Source organism: Gallus gallus, chromosome 4, assembly GCF_016699485.2.
Source record: "Gallus gallus isolate bGalGal1 chromosome 4, bGalGal1.mat.broiler.GRCg7b, whole genome shotgun sequence".
Taxonomy (NCBI): domain Eukaryota; kingdom Metazoa; phylum Chordata; class Aves; order Galliformes; family Phasianidae; genus Gallus; species Gallus gallus.
The window spans coordinates 19994374-20014804 of NC_052535.1; the positions used below are offsets into that span (position 1 = coordinate 19994374).

Sequence of the window (20431 nt, forward strand, 5' to 3'; positions counted from 1 at the left end):
ACCTTCAACCTAGAAGCAAAAAGAACTGAAACAAACAAACAAACAACAACAACAAACACAAGCATTTCATAAATATATACATATGCAACTTGTATATCTCATTTTGCTGTGTTCACTTCTGAACAAGCTCAGCAATCACAGCTGGCTTTGCTAAAGGGGTTTTATAACAGGACTATTTATTTCCTCTCTTGTATCCACAAAAGCTATTACAGATGTACCTTTTCTTTCTTTTTTTTCCAAGATGCATAGAGTGTCTTTCCTCATGAGGGAAGTAGACCAGCTGTAAAGAAGAACACCATGTTGTGGCTCATGTAGAAAACTGTGTTGTTTGAAAAAGCCTGCATATTTCTTCAGTCGTTAAAGATAAAGCAAGAATGGGAAAAGACATGAAGGAAAGGAAAGCAGAAAGAAAATCAGAGGAAGAAATATGATGATTGTACAGTGAATGTATATTTGCAGATTGAAAAAATTGGGGCTCAGTGCTCATGCAGTGAGAAATGAGAATGAAGTTTCAAACTGATTGTAAGAGCAATGCAATTGTAAGAGCTTTACCAATCTTTCCCTAGGTTTCAAGCTGGGATTGACACTGCACACTGAATCAAGATTAGGTAGGGAACAAAGAGATGCCAGAGACACACAGATACCCTGCATAGCCTCCTGAGGCTGGGAGGAGATGCATGCCTCATGTATGCAAGGATGTAAATGCGTGTGTGCTCTTTGCAGGATCCTAATACGCTGTGCCAGCTCTGCTGGGGAGCTGAAGGCTGGAGAAAGCCCAGAAAATGTGAGGGGAGATAGTCACTGCCTTAGGAAACAGATTCAGGTCTCTTCATTGATGGTTTATGAGATGCTGCAGGTACTGTCAGCCACACAAGAGAGCCGGGAGGTTGGTGAGCATCCGAGGCAATACAAATGCTGGATACTGCTGAAGTTTCCCTTGGGGAATATCAGAAATGTTATTTGTCAGAACCAGTCCTGAGGGCATTTGTGAGCAAGGAATGTAAGGGATAAACATTCTGGCCTCTACAATACTAGAGATGTAGCTGTGTTGCCTCTGGATTTGCTCCCAGACAGAGTAACTTTATTTTGTCTCCTATTTCATGGCAGTGCCATGATTTAGTCCTTCATTATGTGGCCTGGTGACAGAGGAAGATCTGTGATTACATTTTGGAACATCTAGTGAAGAGAAAGTGTTGCGGTCAGAGCTAAGGGCTGAGCTGTGCACCCAGCAGCCATCACCCAGCCCCTCTGGAAGGGAAGCATTGCACCGTTCGGCTGAGCTCACTGTGGGGTGCAGGACATGCAGCCACACTGAAGAGAGGGGTTAGAGAGCACTGGTTTCCAAATCTCCTTTCCTGACTCAGTGCTGGATCATGAGCCCCATGTGTCATCAGTGGGAAATGTCAAACCTCTGAGATCAATCGGGCATGATCAGAATGATGACTGGATTGTCTAGGGACAATGTCAATGTATCATAAGAACCCGTCACACATGAAAACAAAAAATTCCTGCCTTGAGGCACTGTTCCTCAACAATGTCTAGCTCACATGATGCCAGATTTCAACAAAAACAGATTCTAATACACCCCCTAGGCACCCACAAAATTTCACTGTATTTGAAATAAGCAATTGATTTTATAGCACCTTAAAAGATCGTTAATTACAGCAAAGCTTCTCTCTGCATGTGGCAACAGTGGACCGACCTAAGTTAAGTGATGGTAGTGACATCAAAGTAAATTTAAAAGCAGTAAGAGAACAAATGACTTTGGCTTTTACTCTTACTATTATATATGGGGTAAATTCTACACAGAACAAATTGCCATCCATTAATTCAAACACCAGCCTTTCATGCATAACCAGTCTGTGAGATATTTTCTCCTTTGATTAGCTATTTGCTCTCTTAATCTCCAGGAGAAAAAGAGAAAAAAGAAAGAAAGGAAGAAAAAAAAAGAACAGACACTATGTTTCAACCTTCTGCTCAAATAAAGCATGCTTCCAGGCAACGCGATCCGACTTTCTTCTCTCTGCATCATGACACAGCAAACGGATATCAAAACGACAACCTGATAATTGTCTTGAGCTGTTGTGATAGCTGATGAATATAAATAAGTAGCCACAAGCATGCTTTGGAGCACTTTTTTGAAAAAATATCTTGCAATACATGAAACAAATATTTTATCAGTATTTTCTGCACCAGAAAAACACCTGGTTCCGGGGTGTTCCTGGCGGCCCCACACAGCACCACATGGCCACGGCCTGCCTCCTTTTAACTCATTCTCCTCACTCAACGTATTTCTTACTTGACTGGATTTATGTTGCTTTTAAGGATTTATAAGGAAGATCCAAATCTATTTAAAGTTGTTTCTTCAACTCCGTTCCTTTTTGCAGAGGTACGTATTTACCCTAGCTCCACTGGAAAAATGACACAGTCAAAATAACACACACAGAAAATCGTGCCATTTATAATTACCCCCCAGTTCTGTCAGTTGAGAAGTATCCTGCACAATTTACTGCCTACTGAGATGCAATCAAAATTAAATGGGTGGAAATAACTCTGAAGTGGCAGCTTCAAGCTCCACCAAAGGAGTGCAGGGTCTTATTTTTACAACAACACAGAAAGTCGCCTTCTGGGTCAAACTCATTGTCTGTTTTGCCTCCAGCTGCAGCGATGTGAATACTGTTCTTTCTGGGGGGGGAGGGGGGACGTTGAAGGGAAGGCACAGAAGAGTCAGTTTATGCTAGGAGAGTTTCTAAGAGGAACACTTTCCAGGACAGCAACTCCTGGAGGCACCCATTCCGGAGCAAAGGTTTCTTTAAAATGGAATTAGAGTTGTGCAGATCTTAATTCTTCCTCTTTCCAGAATCACACTGTGGCCATTTCATCAGCAGGTTACTCCAAGAAAACAAGCCCGCCATCAGTTTTACCTAGCACATGGAAAGGACAGGTTTTCTGCAAGGTCCCACTTCTTTTCTGCAAGATGCAAATACATCTGCAAGATGCAAAACTCACTGACCTTTCAACCCTACGTTCCTGGGAGTTGCTTGCTTAGCAGCCCTGAGGTCTCAAGGAGTAAGCTGTAGGCCACATGTTTCCAGGCACAAGATATTAAAAATGCCAAATGTCTCCAAAAGAACAAGTAAATGGTTTGCAAATGAGACTCTTTACACTGCTAATTTTTCTGTAATTTTAGACCACACAACCACAAACTAGACCAAAAGTATGCTACTGAAATTCCCAGTAGCAGTTCCCACTTATACCTGTAGTTATGCAGAGGTTAGGCAGATTCACGCTTATTTTTAACTCAGTAGATCTTTTTCTTTACTATGCTCTGCACATTTCACAGTTAGACTTGTAAGATATGAGGGAATTGTATATGCTATTGGAGCAAATCCATTCTGGGGAGAAGCAACTCCTTGATATGTACAACTTCATTTTTTTATTTTTTATTTTTTGGACTCCTTCCTTGACATGGGAATGTCTGTTCTGCTTTGTTGCTGAACACTCAGAAATAATACTTACCAAGAAACTATCAGGTGCAAACCTCTTCCAGAGTACAAATAATTTAAAACTTTGAGATTGGTATTTTCAGTGGTGGCTGAGAAGACAGCTACTCAATTCCCATTAGGTTTAGGGGGAAGCTGATTTCCTCAGGCTGTTTGGAAAACTCTAGGTTAGGCTGTAGTGGCCATACTGAAATTTAGTGTACTGACAGTGTAAGATAAAATGTTCTGGGACCGTTTGGGGGAAAAATAAGGTCATTTTGTTCATTGCCTCTGCCTTTTGAATCTGACAAGTCAAATCAGTTAAACAATTGACTTTTTCATAAAGTTATTTTCTTTGGAATGTCATAAGGTGGTAGAAAATCTAACAAATTACCCAAGAATTTATCTCAATTCCTGTTAATGGTATTCACTACTTTTGCACTAAGTAGACCAGACACATTTGCTCTGGAAAGAAATGGAACATAATGCTAAAAACATGCAAAATTACGTGGCAAAAAAATTTACAATGCCAAATTTTACACACAAATTTTGTATTTAGGCAAAGGTAAAAATGAAGAGCTCCCTCTTCTCCTCACATACAAACACTAGCACAATTTTCTTGCTTTCTGATGGTGAACAAACTGTGCTATTATAATCAAAAAGAGTGCATATGATATCCCTAGCAGGGGAGATCAATAACAGAAATAGATATACAGAAGTTGTGCCTAAGATTAAACTGGGAAGAATAAATGAATGAAAATAGAATGGGATGGAAGTGAGCTAACTAGTAGGAATCAATGCTGGAGTCACGGGGAAGCTTTGGAATAAAGGGGATTGAACTGGAGAGAGCCACAAGTAAGAATTTTTGTATGTAATGGCTAGAGTGAGATGTGTGGAGATCTACAGAAGCAGAATGGTCTTTAATAAGCTATATAAACTATACTGAAATCTGCTTTTCCTGAGTACCTACATTGATATCTGTTGATAAGAATGTGTGGTGTTGATTTTGTGTGATGGCAGATCCATCTAAACCTGCCATTATCTACACAGTTAACTATAGAATTAGAAAGCTGTGCTGAAAGTGAAAGGTTGCCAACATGACAATAACTTATATGGAGGTCAATATGGAACTGCATATGAAAATAACTAATTTTTTTCCCCTTGTTTGACAGTTTTGTTCACGACAATTCATTGTGAAACACAGTAAATGATATTTAGGAGAAGTGGATCTATATAGCAGGAAGTTTTCTGGGACAGCTACTTTGGCCACCTTCTTCATGCAGACAATTCCCATAGTCTGTTGTGCACGACAAAGAGAGACGCAGAGATATCTGTTTTAGGAGAAGATGAATCATGTTTTAAACGCCGCTGACCAGATTAACCGGTTCTCTCCTGATTGAAAAGGAAGTCCAGCTCAACCATCTCAGATGTAAACTATTCAGCCGTAGACAATCACACAGAGCCCCTTGAGATGCTCTTACACCTCTGTGAGGGATCACATATCTCTCACCATTCTTCATGACACTGAGATGATCATTTTGAGGTGACAATGAAAAGCAGCTGAAGAGAAGCTTCCTGCCTCTGAGTGGAAACCTGTACCACCCAGACTGGGCAGAGATATGAGATCTGACTTCAGTGAACAGCTGCAGAATTTCACTGAAGCTCCGAGCATGAAGGAGGCTTTCAGCTGATCTAGAAAAGCAGCTGACACATTCCTCTGTGAGGAAGCCAGACTGCATGGATAAACTGTGTGCACAGATGGTGCTCTGGCTGCTGATCCCCTCTCTGTGTGCAATCAGAACAGTTAGCCTTCCAAACACACCAACTCCTACCCACTTTTCACCAAGCTTCTTCCCATCCCCTCTCCTCCATCCTAAAATACCCTTAGCAATTAAAATTCCATCAATCTCTGCAAAGCATGAGTGTGAAAGATGGACAATTAACAAAGAGAAAAGGATTGATTTAGAAAACTGCCAGTTCGGATCTGAGTGAGAGACAAGTCTGTTCGTGAAAGTATTAGAGTTCTCTCTAAGTCTTGGGAAGAAGCTAGGCCAACACACTTAACTGATTCTCATACATGAGTGTTGGTTGAAAACAGGATGTCAAAGTTCCACTCTGCTAGCGCATGTGGTGACTGCAATGGAAAGCATCCTGTCAGCGTACCAGCAAGGAGGAAGATGGAGCAGTTGAAACTTTCAAACATTTCATGTCTGAGCTGCATGTCTACAGTTGGAGAAAAGGACTGTGAAGGTTTGCTGCATCCATACTCTAACAGATGTCCTTCAGAAGTACTCAAACTGTGACAGAGTGCACAAAAGGAGTGCACGAAAGACAATAGGATTTTTTGAATTTGAAGAGAAAAAAAAAAGCAAGCAAGCAACAACAACAAAAATAGAGTAAATTGTTTCTTCCTCATGTGTTTTTCAAGATAATTCATTGTTTGGCCAGCCTCTGTGAATGCCAGGTGACAGAAAGTAGATCTTCATAAAAGTTGAGTAGCTCCTGTCAAGGTCTAGTGATGAGAGTATCATGGAAAACTCTGTCAAGAAATGGAAATTTCTATATTCTCTGCAGAGAAAAGAGAGCACGTTGGGAAAGTGAATGAATGAAACTGCAAAGTACATCTGGAAGAAAAAAGAGAAAAACTAAGAATTTACATATTGCATAAGCATGGCGAGTTTGGGGCACTGATTGAAGCAGTGACAAAAAATATGTGATTAGCGACTTAAAGACTTTAGGATAAACAAAAATAGCTGTGTTGATATTCAGCGGGTAACCTGACATTTCTTGGCTGAACTACTGGACATTACGTTTACCTTTCTTGGAATGGACCAGCTAAAGCCGTGCATGACATGCTTTGAGCAGACCACATTTAAAACAGTGCTCAGCTCTGCAGCCCTGTCTTATTCTGAAACAGTGCAGAATTCAATCAGCCAAACAGGCAATTGAGTTGAGCCTTTAGCGGTGTTAGTTTTTTGAATGAGATGCACTGAACTGATTGTTTAACCATCACTGGCTGTGAAGTACTGCTGTTAGCAACTTGAAGCTGATACTTTACAAATCCACCAATTTCTCCGTTCCCCACTGTCTTGAATTTATCACCTTAGTTGTCTAAGATTGATTACACTTGTTTATGCATACAGATATTTCTTAGGACTGCATTTAAGAAAGGGGGAGAAAGAGGCTGAACTGAACCTGAAGACTGAATCTTAAGTAAAAGGGAACAAGAACAAAGGATGATTAATAAATGTATTCCAAAATATTTACAGATCTGTGGAACCAGAAGTTTCATTCTAAACACTACTTCATCACTTCTGTGCAGGCCTTTTAAGCAAGAAAAAAAATAATCTTGGTCCTGAACAATTTTTTACTCCATAGCCTTGGTTGGCATCACAAAGAAATTCAAGACATTTTCTTTCTTGAGTTCATGTTTTCAGGTGTTATTGTTTTTATTTTCATTTTATTTTCAAACAGTTGTCAGTGTTGGGTAGAATGCTCCATGCCACAAAACCCGACTCACTCCAAGAACATCTGTGTGAGTAAGGTTTGGCCGACCTTGGCTCAAGTGAGTGACTGTCAGCACAACACTACTGTCAGAGGTACTGCTCGAGGGGAAATGGTTTCTTTGTAAGTGAAGTAAAGAGAGCAGTGTCTGATGAACTTCTTCTGCCTTGTTGATGTCCATCAAACATCTGACAAATCTGATGATGGACAGTTTATGGACGAAGACTGACAACTCTTTCCTCATCTTGCGACTGCAACCATGTTTCTATGAAACAAAAGTCATTACTGCTTGGAGTCTGGGTAGTGTGTACAGAACTTTCTTTTGCTATGAGAACTAGTAAATTTCTGAGGTGCTGCAGAACTGCTTATTATTCCCTCTGAAAAACCCATGTTGGATGGAATTCTTCAGGACAACTTTCTGACAGTAAAGATGGTTAAACAGATACTGCCAGAGGAAAGCTATGCATATCAAATATCTTACACCCTACAGTTTCTCTGCAAGTGTGATTTCCAGCAGAAACAACATATGTCCAGCAGATTTTTTTTTTTTTCAAGCTCTTCAGCTATACAATCTGCATTTCACCTTGGTACATATATGTATTCACAGTAAAGGTTTATTTTGTAGGCTCACCTTAAATAGGAACATAAGATTTAAAGTTCAGGTAACTAATTTATGTAATACAAACCATCTTAAGTCTAGCTTACGATCCACACCAAAACATAATCCTGGGTCATCAAGTGCTGGGATGTGCTGCCTGGGGAGGGCTATGGGACCCCTCACTTCAGGTATACTCAGAACTCACCTGGTTATAGCCCAGGGCAACCTGTTGGAAGTGCTGTAAGAAACCTCTGGCAATCCCATCTGATCCATCTGGTTCATGATTAAACAGCTCTGGACTTGTTCTGGTTTACCAGGCATTCATTTAAAGTGCACATAGAGAGAAGTATCCGCAGTTGCTTTGGAGGTGGTCATCCAGTGGCGCTTTTCACATCAAGCAGTCCACGCACTACTTGACTTTGTCTGCCCTTGATGTTAGTGTCTTCAAGGACATCAGGTTCAAGGTAGTGTTTGCAGGGCCCTTCACTGCCACTCATTTACAAGCAATATAAATCGCTGTTTTTTATTGGAATTGCATATCCACAAAGTATTTCAGTTGTGCCTGAAAACAGAATCTCCTCATCATGGGAAATAATATCTCCTCTCCCTCGCATAACTTTCACCACCCTAACAGCTTTGGGATCTTGCACATCTTGATTTCCTCCAGGAGTCTGGAAGTTAAGCAAAGGAACAGCTTTTTTTCTTTGCTATGTGATCCCAGGGGATTTGAGCTAGGCAGACTGTAAAGAATCATAGGATTTCACCGCACTCTCCAAGATGTGAAAAGCAAGACTGCACGCTAAGCTAGAACAGGTGTGTGGAGCAGAGCAAAAGAGCAGTACCCCTGAGATGGATTAACACCACTATATACTGTTTGCTAGAGAAGGAAAGGCAAGCACAGCCTTTCCAGCCATATATTATACATGTGTTGTGCTAAAACTCATGGCACACATCCATGTGTGCTGACAGATCAAAAAGCAAATCCCACAATTAAACTGATTTGGGAAATGAAATAAACAGGGGTAAGAGAACTGAAATTCCTGGATCTTTATTTAGCCATCAAAGAAATCTATTTGGCAATAAGCTAGGAGATTTCCATTAACAGTCTCAGAAGGGCTGAAGGACTAAGAGCAAAGCCCTTCACCAGAGACAGCCTGAATTAGTAAAGATCTTAGGGAATTCTCGAGACGTGTTTTGAATTTCAAAAATAACCATAAATTACTGAAGTTAGTCCTTGATACTCACATTCTGTGCTCTAATCAGAATGTAATGCTGAGTTACAACCAAAGCAGGGATCATTACCTTTGGCCAAGAAAGAGTTCTCATTCGGAGTGTCTTCAGGATGAAAAGGAGGTCGGTCAAAAGAGGGAAGCTTATGTTGCTGATCTTTGAAGCTATCTGAAATATTAATGCAAATAGGAGATGTCGAGTAAAGCAGCATTCCTTTTCCAAACAGAAGCTTCTGTAGGAAGTTTAGAGGAGATTTGTCCCAGCACCAGCTCAGTAGCCAGTGAGTGTAATCTTTTGGTCCCTGTTTTTGGCAGCTACAATTAGGACTGGGGCACTGTTTGTTGAATCAGGCCCTCCAGGCACGTATGGAGGAGCCCTGTCTCACAGTCTAAGTTACATACAGACACAGCAAAATGCTAAGGAGGTCCTGCTGATTGGATATAATGAAGGCAGACCCCTACAAGAAGGATGGCAGTGCTGGCTGAAGCTAGTCCTCAATTAAGCTCCCTGACAAGAGAGATTTTTTTTTTTTTTTTTTTTTTTTTGCTGAGCACAGAGCTCAAGTAAATGTAGCAGCTGTTGTCTTTACTTTTGCAGCCTTTTAAAGAAATACCAACTGTTTCTTTTGTTCTAGACGGAAGACATAGATGTTTCATTCATCCTCGCACCTGCCCTGGTAATGGGCACTTCCACGTTTCTTACGACGATCCACATATCTGCAAGCTGGGGCTCTCACAGCTAAGGATTCCAGCGGCAATTTGGAGCAAAGGCGTCCCCTTTACATTCAGAGTGTGGGAACACTAAGAAGCAGTGAAGAAGAGCGAGCATGGACAGCCGAGCCTTTCCCCCGCTAAATCCCCGCTCTCTCGCTCGGACAGCCCCCTGCCAAGCCCGCACCCCGCCGCCCCGCCGCGCATCCCGCTCCCCGCAGCCGGCCGGCGCCGAGCGGGGCGGAGCCGCATCCCGGGGCTGTGCGCAGCGCTCCGCCCGCCTGGCACTCTGCGGGAGGCAGGAGGCAGGAGGCAGGGAGGGACACGGCGGCGGCCCTCCTGGTCCATCCTGTCCCAACGTCCCGCCCCGTCCCGCCCCTCGGCATGCGGGGCCCGCCGCTGCCTCCAAACTTTCTATGCTGCCCCATCGCCTGGGAGGAGAGAAGCGCCGCGGTGAGTGTGCCAGGGGAGGGGGCCGGGCCGAGCCGGGGGAGGTGAAAATGGGGCTCCGTGAGCGCACCCGGGCCGGGTGCGGTGGGAGCCAGAGCGCAGCGAGAGCCTCACCTGTCCTCGCCGCACTAACTCCAGGGCTGCCCCCATGCCGCGCTGCCTCCGTGCCCGGAGCGCTGCTTGCCTGTGCCATTACGTACGTGGTTGCCCTTTCTGCTCGCTTGTTGTCGGACCCGTTACAAAACCTCCGCCCGTCTTCCTCTTCCGAGGAACTTTGGATGCGATTTGATGCCCACTCCCGAGGGAGGGTCTGGGAGAAACTGGGGAAAAATAGCTCAGTGCAGTGGGTATGCAAATAAATACCATCAGGTGGAGAGTTTACACTATGAAAGAACGGGAAGGGTCTTGTCAAATGCTGTCTGATCTTCCTCAGGCTTTCCCGTTCTAGGACAGCAGCTGATCCTTTGCCTACTGAACTGGCGATGCCAGACTTTCCCATTTTATTTCGTCCCTTCCTGAGTCCCCAACTCATCTCGGTTGGAGACCCCAGTGGTCCCTCCTCCCACCCTCCGCTTTGGTCACACAAGACCAAAACACCTTTCATCATCCCAATCAAGGCAGTGACAAACAGAATAAAAGTGGTGGAACAAAAGAAGGCTTTGCTAAATAGCGGGATTGAAGTAGGAATCATGAGGGTTCAGAGACAAAAGAAAATAGCAAAAATGTTTTGGGAAAGAAAGGGATGCTATCTTTTTTTTTTTTTTTTTTTGGCTGAGTTCCATCATCCTCCCCATCATCCAGGGAAAACTGAAATCTGCCTTCCCTCTTACCCTACTACAGTGTGTAAATATGCCTTCTGTTTTTGCAAGGAAAAAAATGATGTGATTTTGGAGCACCTGACAGTTCTGAGACCTCACTGCTTTATCTCTGCTTCACTAATATATGTATGTAAGCATAATTCTTGGGTGCAGGTACACAGGTTGAAGGAAAAAACTCAGACGACCTCTGAACATCTGCATTGCTTTGGCTGTGCAAATTTTCAGGGATCTCGTCCTACCTGGTGGACTAAAGGTGTATTGAGAAGGAATCCCGTCCTGCTACCCTTGCTTACACATGTAGTCGTTAAGTGATTACATTGCTCAAAACTGTGGGGTAAGCTTCTACAAACAGCAGCACATTTCAGCTGCATCCCTCATCATGCTGCACATCTCAGGCTGCACTGTTAATTAATTGTACAGAAATGGTATAGCGTAATTAAGACCAGTGTAGTCTGGGGGAAAATAGCTTCCAGTATGTGGTTGATCTATACTTTTAAGAAAAAAAAAAAAAAAAAGAAAAAGGAAAAATAGAAGGCTTGCACTGAGAAATTCTTTGGGATGTTGTGTGGTATGAAAGCAAAACACAAAGGGCTTGGTCACCTCTTGGCGGACAGTACTTGTTTCTGGCTGTAGTAGCCAGTCACAGGATACAGATGCACACGTATAGCAACTTGGTTAGGAAATCACACCTAGGGATGTCACTGATACATGTCAGTGGGGACACAGGTAGGAATGGAAATTTGCAGTGAAGTGGATGTGATTTAAATCACGATCATCACAAATAAAAAGGCCATATGAAACCATAGGTTTTAGCAGCAAGAATATCTCTTTAGGCAGACCTGAAATCAAGGTGGAACCGTATGTAACACCTGATGGCAAGAAAGTGACATTACTTCTCTACTCTTGCTTTCCTTAGGGCATGTATGAATGGGAGAGTAGAGCAGTCACTCAGCTTTGGCTTTACCCTCAGCGGCAACCAGTGGTGTTTCTTCTGTGAGCCCACTGTGCACTGACATTTTCTTAGTATTTTCAGAGGTCAAGCCATGGAGCCTCCAGGTGCATGGTTCTCCCTTCCCATGTCACCCAAGGTTTGGACAGTCTGCATGAGAACAGGCACATTTCATATAGGGTTGAAGTCCAAGTCAGAAATTGACTATAAAACACAAATTTATCCATCCATACCTACTGTAGTATTAGGACAGTATAGGTTAGTTGAGCAGAATTTGACTCAGCCTGTGTGGGGAAGCCTGTTGTGATTTTGATGCCAGTGGTAAAATTCTCACTAACATTAGAAGGAGAATGATTTGCACTTCTCTGTGACTGCAGACAAGAACTGATTGGCAGCCTCCGGGGAACTGTATTTTCTCAAGCATTAGTCAAAAAGAAAATATTATTTAAATCTGAATAAATAAAATATTATTTATATCTGAGTTTTAGTTGTTTCTTGTGTTAATTTCAGCATGAATAGGTTACACAGTCATTTCAGATAAATGCTGTTATTTCAATTCTGCTAGAGTGGTTCTTTTGTTTGCCTTGTGGCACTAACTTTCTTAGAAGAAAGTTTATTAAAGAAAGACATCAATATTTAGTTCTCTGAAACTAACCTATACATCTATAGGAATTTGGTAAGAAATGCTTTCCATTAAGGAAAAGCTGGAATATTATTATGCTAATAACAGTCTGGATGGTGCCATTCTATGTAGAATACCATAGGTATTAGTGAAAGTTCTGTGCTAAATAACTACTACTCTTAGGTAGTGGTTTCTGAAAAAAGGATATACTGCCCAGCTGGATCTTAATCCTGCTGCATTTACTTAGGCAAACTTTGTCTTTGAAATGCTTTCGAAATCTGTCCCAATTTTCATTGGGAGTCATGCCTGAATAATATTACAGGATCGAGCTTAAAATGTAAGGCCAACAGAATTTAAATATATTAAGACAGATCTTCTCTTAATCATGGGATGTAGAACCTAGGTTAGAGGAGGAAAGTGCTCTACCTTTAGCTTATTACTTCTTGTCTTAGCCACCGCAGACTGATTTCTCTGTGCATTCTTGTGTTGTTCTGTTTTTCAGGGACAGCGCTATTGCTACTGAAAGGATGGGGCCCCTGGAAGCAATTGGTGAAGAAAACCAGACAGATGAAATGAAGATGGAGTTGTTCACCAAGCTGTATTTGCCAAGATACACCACACCAGTCAGTGAACTGGCTCTTGACCCCAAACCAGAATTGAAGGACAGCACAACTCTAGTTGAGGTGCAGATAATCCTCATCTTTGCTTACTGTTCCATTATTCTGTTGGGGGTGATCGGGAACTCTCTTGTGATCCACGTGATCATCAAGTTCAAAAGCATGCGTACAGTGACCAACTTCTTCATCGCCAACCTGGCTGTGGCTGATCTGCTGGTGAATACATTGTGCTTGCCTTTCACTCTAGTTTACACACTATTGGGTGAGTGGAAACTGGGCCCGGTTTTGTGCCACTTGGTGCCTTATGCCCAAGCTCTTGCTGTGCATGTGTCTACTGTTACATTGACTGTGATTGCCTTGGATCGACATCGTTGTATTGTCTATCACTTGGAAAGCAAAATCTCTAAGCGTATCAGCTTCCTGATTATAGGAGTTGCATGGGCAGTCAGTGCCCTGTTAGCAAGCCCTTTGGCTATCTTCCGCGAGTACTCGCTGATTGAGATCATTCCTGACTTCAAGATTGTGGTTTGCTCTGAGAAGTGGCCAGGGGAGGGGCAGCTTAACTACGGCACCATCTACAGTGTCTCCATGCTCCTGATCCAGTATGTACTACCTCTGGCCATCATCTCCTATGCCTACACCCGCATATGGACCAAGCTTAAGAACCATGTTAGTCCTGGGGCAGGGAACGACCACTACCACCACCGGCGTCAGAAAACCACCAAGATGCTGGTTTGCGTGGTTGTTGTGTTTGCTGTCAGTTGGCTTCCATTCCATGCCTTCCAGCTAGTCAGTGATATTGACAGTCAGGTGTTGGACCTGAAAGAGTATAAACTGATCTACACGGTGTTTCATGTCATTGCCATGTGCTCAACATTTGCTAACCCCCTTCTCTATGGCTGGATGAATAACAACTACAGGACGGCCTTCCTCACAGCTTTTCAGTGTGAGCAGCGGCTAGACTCCATCCACCCTGAAGTGTCAGCAGCTTTCAAAGCCAGGAAGAAACTGGAAGCAAAGAAGAGCCAGTTCCCTGGAGATTCTTTCACACAACCTACCAATGTCTAAGATTTCTGACTTTAAAGAAGAAATGCACATGTTGTGGGCAAAGGAATAAATCCATTCTGACACATGCATTTTTAATGCATAGTTTTACTCATAGAAGGTGAAAGAAAAGTAGTAGGGAAGTCAAGGTAGGTGATGTGATTTGAGGGGAGTAGGTTGGCACCGTAAGGATGTGACTACACAACTCCAAGGAAATAAGAGAGATATTTTGTTTGTAGTTGTCTATAACTTGTTAAGAAACAACCCATCTCTCCCATCCCTACTTGACAAGTCTAAATGGCAAAGGCAGAGTTTGCTGCTTTGGCTATAGGAAGGTAAATGGATGTTTTGTAGCACAGGAATACTGCTGACGGCTGAAGGCAACTTGTATATTGCATGTAGAGACCAGGCAGAATAGAAGTCTCCTGGAAGAGTGAAGCCTGTCTGGGGAAAATGGGCTGTGCTGGTTAAAGCTCAAACCTTCCAGCCACTTTTTCTCCCACAGGGACCTTTTGTGGAGATAAGGAAAATGAAAAGAGAGATACGGTACTGTTTTTGATTTGCACTGAAGCACTTCAAACCAGAATATTCTGAATGGATTAGGGGAAAGAAAAAGGGAAAAGGAAAAAATACCAAATTTGATATGAAGAAAGGTAGAGGTGGATTGGGGTTAATCAAATGGGGTCAAAAGTCATTCCTTATGAATTGGCTATGGTTATGTTGGTGAGAAAAATTGCAAGCCTAGGATCTCATCACTAATTCTCTGCAGATCCCTACTTTTAATTCCACGTTTGGAAGAGCTCATAAACACATAGCTTTAAAGTGGCATTTGAGGGAGGAGACGCAGGCTCAGGTCTTTTATGAGCATTTCATAACCTGCCAATATTTTAATTTTCAAGACCTGCTTAAATGTCTGACGTGTTGTTAACTCCACAGGCTTTGAATTGTTGCTGCTTTTTCCCTGCATAATAAAACAGCAGATAATTTTTATCTTCTGGAAAAGCTGCTAGATGGTAATGTACTTTTCCTTATTGTGGTTTTATGTCACACACTCATCTCATCTTGGAGCATTTTCCATCTTTAGCTTTAGTAAAGATTAAGAGCATCTGAATGAGTGTAACTTAATAACAATATGCTACGTTTATGCGATAACTTATCAGTTATTCTGCATGCAGTAGTTAATAGTTAAATTCCTTTTTTGCTCAGGTATAAAATTTTAATTTGTTTACTGTGCTGTACGCAGCAATGTTCAACTTTTCTGTGTCTTTGTTTAGCCTCTTTGAACTCATTAAGTAGACAAAGAAAATTTCTATCCGTACTTATTCCAGGCTGCCCTGCTGCTTATCAAGAATAAAAATAAGCGTGATCGTTTCACTTGGAGTCTCTTTCCACAGCTACACTTCAGCTGCCTCTTCCCCCTCCCCCCCCCCAATTTTCTGTGTTCCTAAATTTGCTGTGTTCTCTCTTAGAAATTTTAAAACATCAGAATTCCAGTACTGAAGCAGAATCAGATATTTATCAAATGGAGAAATTCAGCTTTATGTATGCAATATCTTGCCACCATTCTTTAAAAATCCATGAATCATTTGGACTTGGCTTTTTCATGAACAGAGGAGGGAGGTCTAGAGAATAAGCTAGTGTTTACTCCAGGAAGAAAAGGTATCCATCATTATTAAACAGTTATACAAAAACAGATTAATTCTCAAACATGTGCTTTCATGATATTGTCCACAAGTTGTTTTTGTCTAAGTATTAATGATATCCAAAATGTAAGCTTGAAACATTTATTGCTGTGAAAGGATTACAGAAGCGTGCAATTATTAAGGACATCCATCACATGTCTCAATTGATTCTGAACACTTTATCGAAGAAGTATTCTTTCCACAAACAGTATCCTCTATTTAAAAAACAAATACTCTTCCCCCACCTCTGGTTAAAAGTTGTTTCAGCTCTTTTATGCCTTTTTGAGGGTGATTAGATATACAGAGTTCTGAAGTAACCACAACAGTGTCTGCTAAAGTTATAAGTAAGTGCTGGGCTAAATCTCAAAAACGTTAAGGCTGCTTTACATCATCCTGGATGAAAGTGATTAATTAGAAATTACCTTTCATTCTATTTTATGGCATCATTATGAGCTTTCCCTGCAGCCATTGTGTTGTGGCAAAGTTGATGCACTAATTTCTCACATTGTTTTCCACTTGGTGCACTAATTTCTCACTGTGCTTTCTGTGTGGAGAAAAGCACTGCATTGATACCTGCTGTGGGATGACAGACCTCCACACAGTATTTCACCATGTGGTGTGGACTCCACATCTGCCACAGTGGGGTTCACCGTAGAATCCCTTTGTGTTGTAGGAACATTAGAGATTTTCTCACCAAAAGCAATTGGGTAGCAGCATCCCTCAGAGTTTCTGCAAATCTCAGCTGTCAGAAGGATGTGGAGAACCAGGGTTAGTCCTCATTCCTTTCTAAGGGAAAAGGAATCTAAGCACGAGATTGAGGAGTCTGCAGAGGATTCTCTGTTATTCTTGAGGTGGTTTGCTTGAAATAGGAATCCAGATCTCCCCATTCACACAATAGTGCTTAAATTAATTTTTAAAAGGCACTATCTCCTTTTCCCATTGAATAAGTACAAGTTTTATACAAAGCCAAGCAATGCTAGCAGCAGTACTCATTTAAGAATTTGCAAGGAAGAGATGGGACACCTAAAATGAAATGTCATCTCTGATCAGAGCAAGAATTTGAGCTGACATGCCTCAGTTCTCAGGAGAATGATGTAGCCACCAAACTGCAGCCTCTCCTGAGGTAGTAGCATATATCTTCTTAGAGATGTCTTATTTTATACAAAGCAATTCAACATCTAATATGATTTTATAGGTGAGTAGTTATGAAGTTTGCATGGTACCTGGGTTACAAGCCAAGGATATGAAAACAAAGACAGTATTTAAGTTACACCCCAACTCTGTTCTTCATGAGTACTTCTACCATGAGGCACTGCATTGTAGGCAGGAGGACAGCAAGGCAAGCAGAACCGTGCTAACCTCTGGGTGGGTCTTACTTGAGATTCTCCTTTGGGGCTGGCTTATGGAAGGGAGTCCTACCAACCACGTGGATCTCATTCAGTGTTACCTAGGGTCTTAGTTACTCAGCACTGTGCTTTAGGCCTCCGTGAGAATGAGCATCTCCGCATAGCTTAGCCACAGCAGAATTGAGAAGAAAGCACCTCAACAGGAATTTCAGAAGAATTAAGTTCAGGTGTATAAGCAATTGAAACAGAAGGGCTGGGCTTGCACGACAAATGGGTTAGTATACATACGTTTCAGTATGTAGACTGTACAAAAGAGCCGTGTAAAAGATGTTTGTGGGGAATAATTGACAGCTGCCCCACAGTTGGTATAATTGTGTCTTGGATATAATGTGTAATGGACATCCATTGCCAAAATGTTAATAACACTAACATTAATAACCAAATAAAAACTATTATCTGCTTTTTATCTGTCAGTCCTCAAAAGAACTACAGAATTTTCAGATTAATATAATCCATTTCCTTGCTTCATAGTTTCTAAATTCCCTCGAGGACTTTTCTTATGTTAATCCAGATTGACCTTAAGGGATAAATTTTGTCTTTGAATCCCTGTGTTATTTACCTGGTACTATTATTATGAATGCCACTCCACAATACGAGAGCTGCTTTGTGGCAAATTAAAGGTTCGTTGACCTAAGAAGCTCAGAGACATATGTAAATCCATTCAAGGTCAGTGGTGTAGAAGAGCCATGTTTTTAATACTACATCAAAAATGCTTATTTGTGTAATCAGTAGTGTTTTTCATACCTTCTCTTCATGTTTTGAAAATATTAAACTAGGTATTATTTAAAAAGGAAATTATACAAAAGTGGTGAGGAACTCTGAAGCTGAACTTAGAAAGCCTGAGAATGAATGGCCACCTCTAGGAGCAGAAAAGAGACACAAGCAGGGTCAGTAGGATCATCATTGACTTACAGACTTTCTTCCTCTCCTTCATATGGGCAGTGAGAAACGTGTTGCAATGAAACCAGGGCAAATGAAAACACCCATCAATTGTATGCACAGAGCAAAATGTTGCCCAGGGAAACTGAGGAACCGCGAGGGGAAATTCCTGTGATAATCTAAGCCTTAAAGTTTGTGTCATGTTCTCAGGCAAGAAAATCTGTACCTGTACATTATTTTACCTAGATGCAGAATAAGTAAACAGCTCTGTACTGTTAATGTGCCAGTAGACAGGATGAATAATGCATACATATCCCTTATAAGGCTCATTTCAGATGGGATATATGAAGAAATTATTGTTTGTGCTTTCCTATCTCAGACTTTGCTGAGTTCCTCTGAAAGGAAGAGAGCTTCAAGCTATAAAAATTAAAGATTGTGGAATTACGTCTGGTGATGTAGGCATAATTTAGTTTGAAAAAAGAACCAACAACTAAATATATATACACTGATGGTACTGCATAGGAGAAACAGACTATTATTTCCTCTTGGACCAAGAATTTGCACAACTGGACTTTATATGAAACAGACATACTTGTGTGCTTCACAGCTCTCAAGGAATACTCTAATAAACCTACACTACATGACTTTTTCAATAGCAGAATCTATATTTAAACATACTTGGGGGCAAATTATTTCTAAGCCTTAAAGGCTGCACACAAAAATAAAGGTTTACAACAATTCCCTTTTTACTGCTGTCCTCTAACATTAGAGCTGTTACTACTCAACCACATCTCAATTAGCAGCACTGTGACTTTTGAATTTACTTGAGGTAACCAAGCTGGTGAAGCTGGGATCAGTTTGCTTGGGCTGGTGGCACTGCAGCCATGGCAGAGCTGCCCCAGGGCTGACTCATCCCATTAGCTTAGGGCTAGCCCCGGTACCTCTTACAGACTCTAGCACTGATGTGCCTGCAGCTCCAAATGCAGTGGCTGCTTCGTGATACATGACCAGAGTGTGAAAGCTGCTCCTTCAGCAGCACTGGTCTTCCCCATGCTCTCATCAGCAGTCTTATTCATAGCAGAAAGAAACTGGCAGCAAGATCCACCGGGGAGAATATTTTACACATAAGAAGTGGTCATGTTCTTGTCCTGAAAAATGCACCGTCTGACCAAGGGTGATGCCAAAATAGAAACACTTTAATGCAGAGCTGGAAGCAGCCATGCTGGGATAGGAACGTGCAGCAGCATGATCCCTCCTCCCTTGGCTACCACAGCATGGAGCATCTGCTGTGGGAGGCACTGCTAATGGGAGGGGATAAAATAAACTTCGTACTCCAGAGAAGCTGCCTCCATTTAAACCTGGTATTCCAGTGTCAGATTTATCTCATGGGACGCTACAGTACAATATATATATACAGTTATTTATATATTATATAAATATATGTATATTATATAAAAAATTAAAAATTACACTTTGCAGTCTATAGTTCTTTATCTCAAGCAGAGGACCTAATGATTTCCTTGCACTTAATGGGGGTTCCTTTGAATCTGTGATGGACCAGGAAAAATGGAGGAGTGTTACCTGAGTGCAGACATAGAATGATAGATTTGTTTGAGTTGGAAGGGATGTTTAAAGGCCATCTAATCCAACTACCCTGCAATGAACAGGGACAACTACAGCTAAATCAGAATGCTCAGAGCCCCGTCCAGTCTGACCTTGAGTGACTCCAAGGATGGGGGACCTCTGCTCGTGCAGAACTGCACAAGCTGCATGCACTCCTGAGGCCTAAAGAAGTTAAACTGGAGGGTGATTATTTTGAAATGAGGCCTTAAAACAGGTCTGTAAAAAGTTTTATGAGCAACACATTTTAGGAAAACTACATCATTACTTACAAGAGTTAATCACACAAAATGAAAAACAGGAGTTCATACTTAAGATTATTAAGATGCCTCATAGCAAAAGCCGGAGACTAGAGATTCCTTTAATTAAAGCTTTAATTTGGCTTTATCAATTTGCTGATGGCTGTTCAGCCATATCTGGAGATGGGAAAATGAGGGCACAAACAAGTAAAGCGTGCTTGATATAATATGGCCAAGTGCACTGTTTGCAGCAGTGCATGTGTGGGCGCAGCCTCTGTGCCAGATGGCTGAAGGCTTCCACACTGTCTGTGGGAACAGGCTGGGAGTCCCTTCCATTTCTATTACTTTGCTAAATAAAACAAGAACAGAGTGAGAAGCTGAGCAACATGCTCCTGGTAGTTGACAGCACTTTGTTAGCACTCTCCCTGGTGCTACTTGAGCTGTACTAACTGGCACTCTACAAGACAAAGATTGTGGACATGTGCAACAGGCTGTTCCCAGTGGATTCTGTAGATGGTTCCCTCCGTCCCATCACTAAACACTCTGACCTGACCTCAGTGCTACCTAAGAATCCACAAAAC

The 20431-nt window shown here is 41.8% G+C and overlaps 1 protein-coding gene and 1 long non-coding RNA gene across 3 annotated transcripts in view; one reads left to right on the plus strand and one right to left on the minus strand.

Annotated features, from left to right (window-relative positions):
* Nucleotides 1-2722: 2722 nt before the first annotated feature.
* The window catches only part of LOC124418370, a 34760-nt gene continuing 17051 nt past the window's right edge, over nt 2723-20431 (minus strand). Inside the window, exons 2-3 of the long non-coding RNA XR_006939267.1 lie at nt 10089-10294; nt 2723-8982 (exon numbers count right to left, since the gene is read on the minus strand). This is a non-coding gene — a long non-coding RNA (uncharacterized LOC124418370). The remainder of the gene's footprint in view (nt 8983-10088; nt 10295-20431) is intronic.
* On the plus strand, nt 9808-19462 carry NPY2R (neuropeptide Y receptor Y2). Of its 2 annotated transcripts, NM_001398092.1 has the most exons (3): nt 9808-9977; nt 11709-11848; nt 12866-19462. In NM_001398092.1, the coding sequence occupies exon 3, from the start codon at nt 12891-12893 to the stop codon at nt 14046-14048; it is 1158 nt and encodes a 385-aa protein (NP_001385021.1). In that variant the 5' UTR covers nt 9808-9977; nt 11709-11848; nt 12866-12890; the 3' UTR covers nt 14049-19462. The 2 variants fall into 2 exon arrangements, with proteins under 2 accessions (NP_001385021.1, NP_001026299.1); NM_001031128.2 differs by lacking the exon at nt 11709-11848.